General features: G+C 43.7%; 1 protein-coding gene across 3 annotated transcripts in view; it reads right to left on the bottom strand.

Annotated features, from left to right (window-relative positions):
* The window catches only part of CSMD3 (CUB and Sushi multiple domains 3), a 1,226,382-nt gene that overhangs the window by 41,515 nt on the left and 1,167,205 nt on the right, over positions 1-17,662 (bottom strand). For all 3 annotated transcript variants that reach the window (XM_038390468.2, XM_038390469.2, XM_038390471.2), the window contains 3 exons: positions 9,247-9,420; positions 7,291-7,464; positions 6,955-7,028 (listed from right to left, as the gene is read on the bottom strand). In XM_038390468.2, coding sequence (XP_038246396.1) covers positions 6,955-7,028; positions 7,291-7,464; positions 9,247-9,420 — 422 coding nt within the window. The remainder of the gene's footprint in view (positions 1-6,954; positions 7,029-7,290; positions 7,465-9,246; positions 9,421-17,662) is intronic.

Genomic DNA, 17,662 nt, shown 5'->3' with positions numbered 1-17,662 from the left:
TCAACTAACATTTCACCTTTCTTTTGGAAGTGAAATAAAATGCTCCTCTTGACACCCTAGCTGAATCCTAGCTGAAAACCTACATGGTCATAAAGGCTGTTTCAGAAAAACTGGGTGGGTCAGGTTATTGGTAATGGGACTTTCACCACTACCTCACTGCTATTAATCCAGTCCAGTGCCATAGGCATAAAAGTCTTTGCTACTAAATAAACAAAATTATTGGTCTCTGTGAAATAAGTTTGTAGTCTTAGTTCCCTGTGAATGTGTGTGCACATCACAATCTCACACAATTTGCATCCTTGTTGGAAATTAAAGGCTGATTAGATTAAGAATGAATTATTCTTTCACTGCTCCAGACCAAGATTGGGGCATAGTGGTGGGGGAAGACTTAGGGGGTGTACACATGGCTGTCCATACTATACAGCACTTATCTTGAAATAAACAGGTATTCATTCTACAGTGCTATCAAATTATAGCTTTATAAGCACTAAATTCACAGAAGAAGAAAGTTTACAAGGTTTTCCCTTATCTTCATATTGAATATCATACGGAGCATCATAAAACAGACCCAAGAGCTAATACAAGGATACTAGGGGTGTAATGTGGCTATTTTTCTTTCTAAATACAGTTTGCACTTTGGCTCCCTTCAAGCTTTAACATGCAGGAAACTTGCTGAATTTCCACAAAAACCTAAATTGGAAAAAAAATAGAACTACAGAGCCTCGCATGCAAGACAGATTGTTCTAAATAAATCCTTGTTTCATTTCAGCAGTATGGTGTGCTGTAATGGCTTATGGTCAATGTGCTATAAACAATTTCCTATGTTACTAGCAATATCTCTGAACAAATATTTCAAACCCACAGTTCATTTCAAAGAAGCAATTTATTTTTCAAGCTTATAGATGAAGTTGCTATATACTGAGACAAAGGTATTTTGTCTTTGTAAAATCTGCTTGATATAATATACTGTGTTCAGGATAGATTTGCTACATAGCAAAATATTGGAATGAATGATAATATCCTAAAAGCAGGTACACATCCCAATTATACCATATGATACCATTTATTTACATTCTGTGGCTGGTATCTGAAGTAGGGCTGAGCTAGCTTTTTTGATGCACATCTGCTTAACTTAATATGCAAGGGCCAAATACTGATACCCTTATTCAATTTCTGTCTAATCTTTCCTCTGGAAAACTCCAACAAGCATCATTACATTGTGATGTGGTGATAGCATGTATGCTGTGATCTAGAAGAGACCCACACTGTGCATAGACCCTGTCTTTGGGACCTGGGAAAGCAGGCAGGTAGTGGCTTTTTTGTAGGTACAGATTATAAAATGTAAAGTTTGGAGATCACTTCAAAATAGCAAAGTGGGGAGGTCAGCGCTGGATAATTCTCTGTGTAGCCAGCTTAAAAGAGCCTGAGCTTGGAGTTCTGGTGACAGAAGAGGACTGGCCAGGCAGGGAAGTGGATAGCTAGGAAGAAATTGGCACTGTGGAAACCCATAACGTGGGGTTAGTATTGCCAAGAGGCCATGCCATGTTCATCCTGTGTAATCTGACACTCAACAACCAGAGGGTGGAGTGTGTTCTACTTTGGGGTTTTACTGTCAACTTCAGACCTGAACTTCTCTGTGTTTGTGAGATCTTAATTAGAAGCTGCACAATGAAGTATGCAATTTCATTCTACTAGTTAACTGGTGACACTGTATATGTACAAATTGTGAGGAACATCTACTATTTTAGAAGCAGAACTTTATCTGACAAAAACTCTTCATTATTCACTTGCTAAAACTTCAGAGTGCTCTGTCTAATCCTCCATAAATGTGTGCAGTGTTGTTGTAGTGTCTTGGTCCCAGGACATTAGAGAGTCAAGGTACGTGAAGAAGGGCTCTGTGTACCTTGAAAGCTTGTCTCACTAACAGAAGTTCGGCCAATAAAAGATACTATTTCACCCACTGTGTCTCTCTAATTCTCCATAAAGTCTTCCTGCATATTACTAGATATGGTGCTAGGTGTTGATTGTCTTTCTGCCAAGATCTGGTCTGTTGTGTTTTGGATTTAGATTGGATTCTTCTTTATCCTTCCCCTATGTCTAGCCAGAGTGGCCAAGGCAGTGTTATCTTGGTTTCTCCTTCCCCTCTAGGCATCAGAGAAAGGAGCTACCTCCTAACCCTTCCCCTTAAGAAGAAGAAGGAGTGCTGCAATTCCTACAGGGAAAGAGAGTACTAAACACTGCTCCTCGATCTGCTGTGACAGTGACACCAGTATATTGCACTGTGCTAACTATGCAATCACACCTAGAGTGATAAAAGTTGATGTTTACAGTTTTGCTTCCTAAACAGTACCAACTCCTTTATATGGGAGCTTGAGGATAAGCTGCTGGTTAAGTGAAGTAGGATGTAAAGCCATAGAGTATACAAAATTGTTGCTGAAGTGCATTTACAGTGTTGCCCTATTAATCTGCAAGGCACTTAGAACTTCGGGGATCAAAGTTGTAAATCCTGTCAATAGCTACATTTGTTTTAGAAACTATGTATCAGTTGACAATTTGCCTGTGTATTTGAGGAGTTGTATGCTGGATGCTAATGATGCTTCCATTCACCAGAGGAAAAACAAAAATCTAGAGGGATCAGACTGGCCTGTCAGAATGTAAGACAGATGTTTAACATGTCAGACAAATGACCCTAGGGAATTTGACAACAAAATTACAGAAAATGGCAATGCAATGAATATAATAAGCATGCTCTAATATAGCATTTTGTTGTCTCAAAAGTACGAATCATCTATGTACTAAGAAAAGGTGTACTTGTGGCACCTTAGAGACTAACAAATTTATTTGAGCATAAGCTTTCGTGAGCTACAGGTCACTTCATCGGATGTCTGTGTACTGTATTCTTTTAAGAATGATGAGACTGATTCTCTTTTCGCTTAAATTTATTTTACACTGGCATCTCTCCTGATTATTTTGATGTGAGCAAGAGGAAAATTGGCTTGACTATAACTGTTTTATCATATTATTAGCAAAATATGGGCCAAATCCTGACATCCTTACTCAGTTTACTCAATCCTTACCTAGGAAATATCCCATTGAAATCAATGATAATTTTGCTGATTAAAACTGATTAAAAACTGACCTTCAATTTCAGGTTTTGGTGCTATATTAGTATTTCCTCAAGATAAGCAAAACTAGGGGTATGTCTACACTGGCAGAGTTACATCGCTGGCAGTTACAACACCGCTCAGGTTGAAGGGAAACCACTGTTGTGTGTTTACACTGTCAGCTGCCTGCACAAAAGTGTGTTCACACTTGTGGCACTTCCACTGGTATTCAGAACGGTGCACTCTGGGCAACTGTCCCACAGAGCATCTCTTCCTCTTCTGCCGCTAAAAGTTGTGGGAAGGTGGAGAGGGTCATGGGACATCCTAGATCCTGTCCCAATGCCCTGTGATACATTGCTTTGCATCCCAGCAATCCATGTGCTTCCATCCACATTTGGCACCATCTTTCAATAGTTGGTGTAGTGCGTCTTCTGCCTCTTTGGTCTCCAGGAATGGATCCTGCACTATTGACCAATATGCTGCTCACTCTCACTAACAAGTCATAAGTGGAAGTGAGTTATTCCTTAAACTACAAAGGCAAGAAGAGTGTGACATTGATCTCACCAAGTGAAATAGCTATGACACGAGATTGCTTGTGGCATTCACAGAGGTGCTGACCACAGTGGAATGCTGCTTTTGGGCTCAGGAAACAAGCACTGAGCAGTGGGATCACACTGTCATGCACATCTGGGATAACGAGCAGTGGCCGCAGAACTTTCGGATGAGGAAAGCCACATTCATGGGACTGTGTGATGAGCTCACTCCAGTCCTGCGGTGCAAGGACATGAGAATGAGAGCTGTCCAGCTGTTGGAAAAGTGCATGGCAATTGCACTGTAGAAGCTGGCTACTACAGATGGCTACCAATCAGTCACTATCCAGTTCGGAATGGAAAAGTTGAATGTTGAACTCATGTTGACGGACGTGTGCAAGGCCATTAATCACATCCTGCTCCAAAAGACTGACTCTGGGCAACGTGTGTGATATTGTAGATGGCTTTTCACAAATGGGCTTCCCTAACTGTGGAGGGGTGATAGATGGCCCGCATATTCCAATTCTGGCACCAGACCACCTAGCCACCGAGTACTTTAATTGGAAGGAGCATTTCTCTATGGTTCTCTAGGTGCTTGTGGATCACCGTGGGAATTTCATAGACATTAACAGAGGCTGATCTGGAAAGGTGCATGACACACACATATTGCGGAACACTGGCCTGTTCAGGAAGCTACAATCAGGGACTTTCTTCCCGGATCAGAAATTCACCGTAGGGGAAGTCAAAATGCCTATTGTGATCCTAGGAGACCCTGCCTACCCCTTAATGCCATGGCTTCTGAAGCCATACATGGGGAACCTTGACACTGTTGAGTGTACTTTTGTCCATTTAAAGGCCCACTGGCACTGCCTATATGTGAGGCTGGACCTCACTGGTGACAATATTCCTATGCTTATAGCCATGTGCTGTACACTCTGTAATATTTGTGAAGGGAAGGGTGAAAGCTTCACTCAGGGCTGGACAGCTGAGGCTCAGGGCCTGGAGGCTGAATTTGAACAGCCAGAGACCAGGTCTATTAGAGGAGTGTAGCGTGGGACCATAAGGGTTAGGAATGCCCTGAGGCAGCAATTTGAAGCTGAAAGCCAGTAATATTTGTTGCTATGCTCGGGAGTGCAGTAATACTAGGAGGAGATTGTGAATGGTGCAGACAATGCACTGTGAAGTTTTAAGAAAATTGCCCGTTACTTTGAAGGGATCTGTTTGCTTTCAATTAATGGAGTAAAGATTGCTTTCAAACACAATTTAAAAAAAAAACAACAACAACGAGAGGAGAGAGACAAACAAAAAAAACACATCAGTTCTGTGGTGGATGGGGGAAGGGAGAGTCCCAGGAGGAGGTGGGGTCCTGGGATGGTTAAAGATTTGTGTATGTCCAGGTATCATATGCAACCTTGTCCTTTGGAGTACAGTGCAGTGAGTACTGTACCTCAGCAGGGCTAACTTGCAGAGGGATGGGTGTTGAGTGCAGTGGGTACTGGGAGTCTGCAGGGCTGAACTGTGACAGGGCAGGAGTGGAATGCAGTGGGTCCAGACTAGAGCCAGAAGGTTGATAAGAATGTGTTGGCGAGTCTGGTGGGTGCATGGGAAAGAGTTTTGCGACAGCAGCTGCAGGGGAGAGTGGGTGTGGAGCTGCTCAGTTTGCAGCATTAGTAGTGCCTGGAGTGTGTCAGCTTGGTGCTCCATAACGTTTAAAAGCCGCTCCATGGCTTCATTCTGGCATGCTGCGTTCTCCTTTCGGTCCCTCTTCTCACTGTCCAGCCACTCCTTCAATTCTTGTGTTTTGGCCGCGGAGTGCATCATGACATCACGCAGAAAGTCCTCTTTAGTTTTTCGTGTCCGCTTTCTAATTCAGTGCAGCCGTTCAGCCAGTGATAACAAAGTGGGAGGCCTGGCTCCCAAGGTAATATCAGTGAAGTCAAAATGTAACATTTTATAGACGCAGTATTGTTTACTCCTCTGGGTCAGAGAAGAGCTCCTGGCTGCATGCATCTCTGACCTCCGAGTTGTGCTCTGCCTCTAGGTACCCCTTCTACTCCACGTGCTCATCCAAGATTTCCTCCTCCTTGCTCTGTCCACCTTTGACTGGCACATGAGCCACTGAAATATCCGCAGTGGCCTTCGCAGTGGAGGTGGGGTCGCCACTGAATATTGCATCCAGCTTTTTGTAGAACCAGCAGCTCATCGTGCAGCACTGGAGTGGTGGTTTGCCTCCCACACCTTATGGTAGGCGTTCTGCAGCTCCTTCACTTTGATTCTGCACTGCATTGTGTCCTGGGCATGGTCCATTTCTTTCATGCATCTTGAAATCTGTCCAAAGGTATCATAATTCCTATGGCTGGAGTGCAGCTGGGACTAGACAGCCTCCTCTCCCCAAATGCTGATGAGGTCCAGCAGCTCAGCATTGCTCCAAGCGGGGGATCGCCTGGTGCATGCAGCAGGCATGGTCATCTGGAAAGATGCACTGAAACCACTGCACACATCACCGAGCAAACAGGAAGGGGACTTTCAAAATTCCCAGGGAATTAAAGGGGTGTTCACCTGAGGGCAGGGCAGTAGAATTAAAACCGATGATCAGAGAGGCAAGAACAGACATTGTGGGATACCTCTGGGAGACCAACTGCCATGCTGTAATCTATCAGGGTGTCTACACTATAGCCTCAGCGCAGAAAGCTCTACGCCTCTCGTCGGGCTGGTTTTTTTACAGCGTTAAAACTGCGCAGTTTCTGTGCACTAAGTGGCTTGGCAGTGTGTGCACCTCGGGAGTTACACCACAGAAAGCTGCTTTACTGCACAGAAATTTGCCATTGTAGACAAGGCCTTGGACAGATAAATAACTTGGATATTACATTTATCTTTTGAATTAAGAAAATGACCTTTCCTGCAAAATCAACGTACACACAACGTACACTGCAGGGTCCAAATCACAGTTTGTGAAATGGAGTATATGACTAGAGCTTCCAAATGTTTCATCGTGTAGACCACATTTTAATCCATAGACTACCTGCCTTCCAGTTCCAGAGTATGTGGAACACTTTCCCTCCCATTTATGATCACATGACATCTGTTTGGCAACTATAACAATTGTTTGCATAGAATTTAGTACTGGAAAAGTATTTAAAGGCTTGTTGCTATATTTAATGCAAATCAGCAGCTGGAAATAAGGAGAACCAAAACCATATGAGCATCTTGTTCTTAGCAAACTATATGCAAGTGTTCCTTTAATCATCAGTGGTTCCTGGATCACAGTATGAGAACTTCTGAACTACTGTGTACTATAAAAACAACTTAACAAACCCTACCTGGTAGCCAAATGTATTGTTTTGTGATCCGTGCCGTGGGATTCCAGGGTTTTCACATGATGTGCGAGTGGGTTCTAAAAAAATAAAAATAAAATCAACACAAGGTATCTTTTAGTGAAAAAAATCTGTGTGTCAACAAATATATTTAATTTAACCATCTGGAGAACAGGATCAGTAGAAGTATCATGATTAAAATGGTCATGTTTCACAGATAGTGTAGAATAACACAACACAACACAATAAATCAAAGTTCTCAAACACAAACCGACAGGTCTAGGAGAGGGAGAACCAAACAGAAGAATCCAATAGATCTCAGTATCATGGATTTCATCTTACCTATACATCGAGGAGAAGAACCACTCCAAGTTCCATCTGCTTGGCATATCCTAGTACTGGACCCAACCAAAACAAATGGAGGATTGCAGCTGAAAGAGACTTCTGACTGGTAGATGAAGCTCTTGCCTTCTCTTTTCCCTTGAGCAGGTACTCCAGAGTCACCACAAAACTTTGCTATGGAAAATGATGTGACATATAGAAAGCATTCAGAATTTGCTAAAAGGTATTAAAATAAGACTTACACTGAAGTACCTTAGCTTAGCTGAACAGTTACTCCAAATCTCATGTCTGGCTCTTATACATAGTCAAATAAATGGGAGTTTTGTGGGAGCGAGGAAGGAAAAGAATCTGCACAACATGATGGAGAACCAATCTTTGCTAGTGCTGACTGCAGTCTCAAGGTTGAACTAGCTTTGGTGGCTGATTAGAATCCCTATGAGAGAGGCAGAGGGAACAGCTTGGAGATGTACTGTGTGTCCGGTGATTCTGCCAGCTACAAAACCTTCCACATCCACAGCTCTACTCTATCCCCTAATCCTATATTACATCAGCATATAAGGTGCCCCGCAGAAAACAATTGCAGAGTATGACAGTCCTCTGCCCGCACAACAGAACCTCATAACACCTGTTACTTATAGCATCTTTCATGCTCTTGGAGGGAGCAAAAGAAGTTGTCCAAAGAGAAACAGATTTTAGGAGTGGCAGCTTCTTACTTCATCTTACTTAACTACAATTGATAACTAGGGTATGGAGTGAGATCACTAGAAAGTTAGTGGGGCTAACCAGAACTACAATAAAAAGAATTATATTAAACATGGAAAGCAGTTTAAGCAGAAATATAAAAGTCAAACATTAATAGACATTTATTAAATAGAATATATATCTTCCAGTAATAATATATTCTACATCAGAGTCTTAAGGCTTTGAGCTCATCACCTGCAAGGATTTTCTTCTGTCCATGGCATAGCACTGAATAACTGGCTGGATGCATGCTGGGTGAGTTTTTTGGCCTCTCCCTGCAGTACTAGGTATTGGCCGTTTTCAGAAGCTGAATACAGCGTTTCATAGGACCAGTGCTCTGATCAGCTATGATATATTTTATGCCCCCGAACTCCACATTCTCTGATATAACCTCACTGGTAGCAGAGAGGCTCCACATACCGATACTGAGATTTGTTTGCAAGACAGGGATCTTAATCTATGACTATTTGGAAATTCACAATACATCATAGAACCGGCAGCATAGATTCCATTGCAAAATTGTTACTAAGAGAAAGCTTTAGACTCTGTAAGGGCCTGATCCTGTAAATACTAATAACTGAACGTAGTACTTACTACTGTGAATAGTCTGATTGGCTTCAATATGACTACTTTCTGGTGTAAACTCTATGCTCTCTAGTAAACATATGCCACACTGGGATTATAGTTTGTAGAGATCTACATATATTTTTTTAGCCTTTTTGCACACTGATGTTTCTTCTGAGTGGTTATTTGGTGGGTAAAGACCCAAATTCTCAGGGGAAAAAATCTTTAATTCCCTCACAAGAAACTGGTATTCTTGGAAGCTCGATAATTTTTACAGAAACAGTTCATGTGGAAACTCCATCATTCATTTGAAATTTTTCACAAGCCTTTCCCCAGCAACATGCTATTGTTGGATGCCCACTAATCCTCTTTCACATGGGTAACTAAGGAAACAAGACATGGTAATTCACAGGAGCCTTATTTTTCTCTGGTATGGAAAGATGTGCATATAAAACGTCCTACATTTGTAGCAGGTTGGAGAGTCTGGGATTCCTCCTTCTAACTAATAAAAGTTCAAGTGATTTTATTTTCCAAAGAAACCTGACGCGCAACTGAAGAACAAGTGACAAGTGACTGAAAAGTGACTGACAAGCGAGAGGTGAGCGAGGAAACATAATTAGGATAAAATATGAGATTCAAACAAATACTTACGTAAGCACTGAGGTACCTCACCACTCCAAGTTCCATTCCCAACACAGGTCAAAACAGCAGGAAAAGATAGTTCATAGCCTGCGGAGCAGACATAGCTAATACTAAATCCCCAGTCATAATTTGTTCCTTCCAACCTTCCATTAGAGATCTGGGGAGGAGTTGGGCAGGTAACAGCTGCAATAACATTCAAAGTGATTAGGCACAGCTGCTGTAAATATCCCTGGTGTACACAGTTACAAGAAAAAACATTTGTTTTCATTTAATCTTTTTGGAGGACAATACAAGTGGTGACATGTTATCTTCCTGACTGTATTCTTGCAACACCACTGTAGCTAATATTTCTGGTTGCCTCCATTTCTGGGACAGATGATTCTTGCAAGATACCAGAATTTATAATGCAAAGTTGAATGCTGCATCCTGCCAGATGGAAATCACTGTAAGTCTACATAATATACAATATTTGATAAAATACTAATAGTGTTCATGACAAAATTATTTTTGTTGATTGTTAGGCATTCTGAAGTATAATTATGTTCACTTACACGTGGTCATAATCCAATTCTTTCTTTCTGTTAGCCAATTTAGAAATAGTCTGGTTTTTAAAACACAAGAATCAGATTCAGGAGTGTGGCTACACTCTCTCTCTTGGTAGGTATCGCACATTGAGAATTGTCTGCCTCATGGGTAATTATTTACCAGGATGCATCTAACTTCTAATGAGGGGAGAGGGTTCTGCGATTCCCTCTTCTTCTGAGACTGCTAGTGCTGCTGCTCCTGACAGGTAGGAGAGGGACTTAAAAATCCCAACTTGACTTCCACCTCCTCATACCTGAGGGTGGCAAGGGGAGATTTTGAAGGCAACACTCACTCTAGGTTTGAGCAGGAAAGAAGAACGCAGCCCCCCTCCCCCCCAACCCTATACCTTAGGTCTGGTAGTGCCCAGGAGAGTATCAGAAACATTAGCATCAGAAAGGGTTCCACAAAGAAGTGATAGGGAGGTAGTGGTGCTATTTGATTTTTTTAAGGGGGAGGGCAAGGGATGGCTGCAGGAGTTACTGACTTCGAAGGATGAATGGGTGGGATGAAGAGAGAAGGAGAAAGGGGGTGAGATGAAGGAGGATGTGAATGAAAAGGGAGAGAGAATGGGGAAAGCAAATTGGATGAGGAGAGACACAATGAGAGACAGACAAAAGAAGAGATGAATGAATGAGTGAGAGGGAGTGAATAAATGGGAAATAGTGAATGAGGAGAGCACCAGTGGGAAAGAACAGAGTAAAGAGAAAGAGAGCAAGGGTAACACCAACAGACCCTGATTGTCAGGATTGAATGGGGCCTCTGCAGCTTAGTCCATGAGCCTCTACCACATGAGTTAAAAGCCAACTGGCTCTCAGCTGAGGCTGTAGAGCAGATTCATTAATCTCTAAGTGGTCTCGTGCCACTAGCTGGGACAGAACACCACACTCGGAAGGTGTGTGTGTTACATAAGTGAGAGTAGTTGGATTGATCTTAAGGGAGGGAGAGGGAGTAAGTGGGGAGAGTGGTCAGCAGTGAATGAAGACAAATTAGAAAAGGAGAGTTGAGAGACCATGTGAATGGGGGAGATGAAGGGGCTGCACTCAAAGGCTTTAAACTTAAACTTAGTCAGCCTGTCATTCTGCATGCAGAAAAAAAATTAAAGGGAACACTGGTCAGGAGCACCAGGTTCTTGCTGTGTGACCTGTGGAAGCCATCTGGCTTTTCTGTGCATCAATTTCACCATTAGTATAATTCTATATAATGGGATTATCACTCTTCTATACATCACACGGGTGCTTGAGGCTTCATTCATTAATGCTTGTTAAATTCTTTGAGAATCATAGAATCATAGAAGATTAGGGATGGAAGAGACCTCAGAAGGTTATCTAGTCCAACCCCCTGCTCAAAGCAGGACCAATATCAACTAAATCATCCAGAACTCTGGGTGGAAATGCAAAATATCATTATTTTAATAACCTTTTAGCCAAGCAGGAGACCAAGAATTTGGGGGTGACTTTAGGATTCCCTTTTTTATTGGGCTAGGTTTTTTTTTTTTTTTTAGAGACTGGGTGCTTGGGCCTTTGCATGTCTGTATAGGACTGGAGGAGAAAGTGTGATAGCATGGCTTCCAAAATGATGGCATTTGCCACCTTCTTCATAGTGGTTATGACCTCGGTGAAATATTGTTTTGGGTTGAGTGAAAACCTCATTGAGGATGGTAGGCGTGAACTCACCCTTCATTTAACATAATTGTAAGAATGGGCCTCCACCAAAGATAAAAGGAATGTGTGACCCTGCCCAGGAGCTTTTGCAGAGTATTATTCTAGGATGTGTGTGTGCATGTGTGTGTTCATGGAAAGGCAAAACATATAACAAAATGAAAAAGACAGCTTGAAGGAGCAGCTGAAAGCACAGTGGCTGACTTTAGAAGAAATCTGGGGAGAGGTTTATTGGTTGGGGTACAGGCTCGAAAAAGTGTTCTTAGTGTTGTGAGAAAAGTAAACTGTTTCCTGCTATCTGATTCCTTCTGCATTCAGAGACACAGAAGTTTGTGCATTCTTTGCAAATAAACAAAACTGCATAAAAGAAATCTCTATCGCCAATTTCTCCTCCTAAATGGAATCACCGATTAAACCCTGAATTTTGGGTTAGGCCCTCAGGTTAAAAGGGGTAGCTTTTACCCTTTTAAATTCTTTTTCTTTCTTTCTTTCTTTCTTTCTTTCAAGCAACAGCATCAGTAAGAAGCTGGGGTTTGGGATAATCACCAACATTCTTACCCTGCACCAATTGGATATAGTCCATTTACCAAGCAGCTTTATTTCTAGTCACTATAAAAGGGACTTTATGTTCCAGCTTCCTGGCTGAAAAGCAAGGGAACAAACAAAACATTTCTTACTTGATAATCTCCTTTCTGCTAGGAGCATCTCCCATAATTCTGATATGTATGTTCTATTCCCTTCCTGTCTCCCATTTTTGGAGGCAGTTCAAAGCTTCAGCACAGGCTGTGCTAGCCAGATATGCCAAACCCATGGAAAAAAACACAGAAATTGGGCTTGTTTTTGGCTTAATTGGCTTGTGAGTTGTTTGTTGGTTAGTTTTCAGCCTGTAGCTTGTTTGGCTTGTAGCTTCTTTTCTTTGATTGGCTCCCAGCAAGCAGGGGCAATGGGCAAGCAGGGGCAAGGGGGGGAGAGAGTTAGGGGTGCATAGTGGGCCCACCACAGTCCCCGACTGCACAATGGGGGGATCTAATCATATAGAGGGGTTCTTAAGGATTGGCTTGTTTTGGCCTTGTTTTGAAGTGGGATTAGCTTGATTTTTGGCTTATTGTGAAAGTTGGGATGCTTATTTAATGCATGAAAGTTGGCAACTGTGGTGCTAGCCACACCTCCTTCTGCTTGCTCAGATGATGCATTTCTAAGCTGTAAAATAGCTCTTAGAAAATGATTTGTAACACTACCTTCAGTGCCAACTAATTAATTATGTGCAGTAGGCCTCTGCCTTTTGGTAACTATCCAAACAGAATGTTGAGCCTTTGCTGTGAAGCCGTCCAGGGTGGGTAGAATTGTGGGAGATCCTGATAACAGAAAGGAAATTAATGGGTAAGAAAATTTTCCATTCTGCAGCCCAGCATCCCCCACGATTCTGATATGCATGAGAAGTACCAAACAGTGAACAAGATTAGGGAGGAACAGAAAAGTGAACATAAGAAATAGGGAAAACAATCTTTTGAACTGCTTGAATGGCCATGTTATGTCTGGACCACTGCCTGCAGCACTTTCCTGCCAAAGAAGGCCATGGCGGAGACAGAAAGACTACTTTACAGTGCCTGGTAGAGGCACTAGCTGATAGCTATGTGATTGCTCTGCAGATCTCTGTGTTGGAGGCATATGCTCTTTCGGCCCATGAGGTTGCCAAGGATTTTGCAGAACGCACCTTGATTGCTTTAGGACCAGGGCTGTTGGATGCCTTGTGTGCCTCAGCGATGCATAGTCCGATCCATCTAGTAATAGATGGTTTGGATACTCTAAGCCCTTGGCACCTGGGGATGAGAGGAAATGAACAGGGAGACCCATTTCCTTGTGGATTCTTTACACTTGAGATAAGTCTTTAGTGTGCTTCTTCCACCTGGGGTGTGCCACTGCATCACAGTCAGGTGCTGTGCCCATGGGCAGAGTGAAGGAAATCAGAGGCTCAAAGGGATGGGTGGTTAAAGCTTTCAACACCAGTGATAGGATCAACTGAGGAAAGATAGGTTCGACCGCTGGTCTGGGCAGTCTGATTGTTCTGAAAATTCTGGATACCTGTGGGTTCTGCCAAGAAGCCCGAGGATCCTACTAATAGTACAAGACTTATGGCTGATACCCGGTGAACTACCCTGCTGGGCAAAAGGCCCTTTATCTGCATCTTTCTGAAGGAAGTCATAAGTGGCTGGAATCCCAGGATCCCTTGGATATGCGATGCACTCTTGGCACAACAAACTGCACATGGTCTATATGGACAGGTATGCTTTTCATGTGGAAAAACTCTCCTGAATGAGAGCAGAGTCCTGAATACTTTGGAAGATAGGCCGAGTGTGGCTAACACTTTTCTTTCAATAGCCAGGCTGTCAGTTAAAGGTCTGGATGGAGGAATGAGCCTTGGAAAAAGGAGGTCTGATCTTGTCTGAAGCTGAAGTGGTGGTTCTATCAGATCAGAAAACTAGGGTCTTCTTGGTTGGTAAAGAGTTAGGGCTCTCACCCTTCTCACCTTACCTTTCAGAACACCTTCCCTAGGAGAGAGAAGGGTAGGAATGCATATCGCAGGTCTTGCGGCTATCTCTGAGCCAGAGCATCTGTCCCATGGACTTAGGGTCTGCTTCTCGGGTGAAGAATTTCTGCCATTTTGCATTGCTGTAATTAGCAACAGGTCAAGTTAGGGGAAACCAAACATATGCAAGATCAGAGTGAAGATTTCCTGGTTCAGGCATCATTCAGAATAGTTGACTTTGTGTCAACTGAGCCAGTCTGCCTTTTGGTTCAGCTTTCCTTTTATGGGTATTGCCTTTAGGGAAGGTGATGTCTTGTCTGCTCATTCTATTGTCTCCATTGCTTCTGCATTTAGAGCTATGCTCCTTGTTCTCCCTTGGTTGTTCCTGTACGCAACTATGGTCATGTTGTCTGGTTGGCCCAAAAAGTGATTGCACGATAGGTAGTTCTGCCATCTCACTAGTTTGACAGCTCTGAGTTCAAAGAACTTGATGTGGTAGTTCCTTTTCTCAGATCTTCAGTTACCCTACACTATTCTGGGTCCCAGAAGTGTTCCCCATCCCTTCAAACTGGTGTCTGTTGTAACAACCTTCAGCCCTAGAAAGGATATGGGAAGACTCCTGTGGATGTTCTCTGAGACCTTCCATCACCCTAGGGGATCCAGCACCTCATTGTGAATCAGTGTCTGGTCTTGCTTTAGCTTGAGGGAATTGGCACATACCCGCAGAAGAAAGGTCTGACATGTGACTTCACCACTGGGAGATCCTTATGTGCAAGATCAGAAGGCCCAGTGACTTGAGACACTGAGCTGTGGTTGGCCTCATGCATTTGTCCAGCATGGATATCAGGCCCTGGATCTTCTGTCTAGATCTTTGTCACTGAAGGGTCTATCTCCACTCCCAGGTAAAGTCTGTTTGTCTAGGGAATCAGGGAGTTTTTTCCTGATGTTACTGCAAAGCCATATGCTTAAGAACATAAGAATGGCCATACTGGGTAAGATCAAAGGTCCATCTAGCCCAGTATCCTGTCTTCCGACTGTTGCCAATACCAGGTGCCCCAGAGGAAATGAACAGAACAGGTAATCATCAAGTGATCCAAGTGATTGCTTGGAAATCAGGAGTCTGGGCTCTGGTACTGCATGTTGTGGCCTGTGAGCTTTGTCTTGCTGTGACTACTACAGCCACTTAAGACTCTGGGTGCAAAGGGTGGATCATAAGGGAGAGTCTTTGTCATGCAGAGGATTTTGATGGTTTGGAGGAAAATTCATCTAAACTGCCTTGGAAAAAATCTGGAGCAGAAGCTTCCCCTGGCCAGGGTAAAGTCCCTTCTTGGATAACCTTGGTGTTGGTACTAACCAGTAGATTGCTGTGCTGGATTTGATAATAAGGATTGATACTTCTTTTCCGTTTTAGCTACTAATTTCTCTAATGTTTTCCCCAACAGCTCTAAGTCTGGATGAATTGCTCATTTAGAATGAGCAATGACTGTTCCTGGGTGTAACATGACATCCATGCAGCCACCAATTTAGAATCCATTGCTGGTCACAAATCACATCAATTGCTTGCCCAAGACAGGACCTGAGACATCTTACTCCAAGCAAGGATCATGCCCCTAGAAGATGAGCCTCTTGTTTACCTTGAAGTAGGTTTTCCTACTAAATGTATGAAAAAAGTTTGGTCTGGACAGTTATAGGTGAAGCTTTTAAATTGCTGTGCAGTGTGTCATCACTCCTATGGTATAAGGGTCTTGGAATGAAATCCGCTTCTGAAGGTGTGACCTATGTCTGCTGCACCAAACTTAGGCTCCCCAAATTTATGGATTTTCTTTGTTTCTACCTACCTACCTACCTACCTACCTACCTAAATATTTTAGTTTAACATTTGGTTTAATGAGGTGTCATTTGCCTCATTGGAAAGAGAAAACGTGTATCACAATAATGCTTGAAAGGAAAGATATTTTATTAATAAGTTCCTTGCTGGCCATTATGGAACAGTTTGCAGGTTTTTTGTTTTTGTTTTGTTTATTTGTTGCATGTGTGGTACGTTCCCCCCTGGCTGTTTACAAGATGGAGGTAGCACACTATTCATCCTGGTCTGGGGACCACACAACTGACGAGAGATAGCGGTTACACATGCTTCAATTGTGAAAAAAGTTGCTAGCTGTCCCCGGATGCTTGAAAGGCTGCTTGCCTGCTCCCCAGCCTAGATAGAACCCAAGTAAGTGCTGCAGGAGCAACTTAATATCACCTGGATGTTTATTCAGGAAAGCAAGATCACTTAGAAGGTGGGAAGGAATCTCTCATTTACGCCTCTGTAATCCCATGAAAATGCAGCTCCATTGGTAGTGGAATCCTTAAGTGTGTCTCTACTGGTCGCGGACTTCCTGAAGTGCTCAAGGCTTTAATGTGGATTCAGATTGTGGGAGGGGTGGAGAGAGAGCCCCTTTCCCAGGCAGATCAAGGGTTTATGTTTGATGATCAGAAGGCAAAATTCCCATTCTGATGCTGCCTCAAATCTGAGCCCCGTTCTCTGGCACAGTGAGGGTCTTTGGTTGAAAGCCAGACAGACACAATTTCCATTAGGCTGCAGGCTGAGGCAGGGCTGCACAGGGGGCACAGGCTTCTTTGCATTCCTGGACATTCTGCGGGGTGGGGAGCACTCTGTCTACATTGTGAGCCAGGGGTGTGATTCCCCTGCTTATGTACATATATGCGTGCTAGCTCTCATTGAGCACTGGCAAGTATAAACAGCAGTGTAGCTCAGTAGCATGGGTAGCGGCAGTGGAGGCACAGCTGAGTTATGCTGAGTACATGCCCTCTGATTTCAGGTGGGCTGCTTCTCAACGGGGCTCAGCTGTGCCTCTGCAGCTGCTACCCATGTTACTGAGCTACACTGCTGCTTATACGCATGCTAGCTTGAGTATGTGTCAGAGGCAGATTACAGTTTTGTGGGGCCCTGGGCCAGAGCAAGTTGGGGCCCTCCCCATCCCTTCTGCCTGCAGTCCAATCTGTCCTCACCTGACGCTCCTTCCAGGGAGTAAGATCAGGGCACAAGGGATTCTTACGCCCACCCAGCTCTCCTATCGGGGGGGAACAGGGGCAGGGTGCGGGGGCAGGAGTGCTAGGCAGGGAGGCAGAAACCCCCATGCCCTGACCCTGATCCCCGGCAGGAGTGCCAGGCACACAGGCAGAGTGGGGCAAGCCCCCACACCCCAATCCCACTCCCCAGCAGCAGCGCCAGGCAGAGTGGGTCAGCACGCAGGGGCATCAATTTTTCCAGGGCCCTCCATTTGGCTGGGGCCCATGGGCAGGTTTCCCAGTGGCTAATCTGCCACTGATATGAAGCACACCCCTAGCTTACACTGCAGGCATAGCCTGTGAGGGAGATAAACCCCAGCAAACACTCCCTCAGTGGGAGAAGACAAAGGAGAAGGAATTTAGCCCGATTTTCACCCTACTTTTTCAGTGAAAAAAAGCAGCCTTACGAAGGAAACACTTGCTTTTGCTTTTGGGGGACCCAGAGTCTCTGGGTTTTGAAGAACTTAACTCAGAGGATCACAAGAATCCTCTGGTTCACGGTGTGCAGCAGAAGAGTTGTGTAGGTGCCCTGCTTCTTTCCACTTGGGGGGGGGGAGGGAGAGAGAGAGGGAACCAATAG

This window comes from Dermochelys coriacea, chromosome 2 (assembly GCF_009764565.3).
Source record: "Dermochelys coriacea isolate rDerCor1 chromosome 2, rDerCor1.pri.v4, whole genome shotgun sequence".
Taxonomy (NCBI): Eukaryota; Metazoa; Chordata; order Testudines; family Dermochelyidae; genus Dermochelys; species Dermochelys coriacea.
The sequence above is the reverse complement of the archived record's forward strand: the minus strand, read 5'-3'. Positions and strand labels throughout refer to the sequence as shown.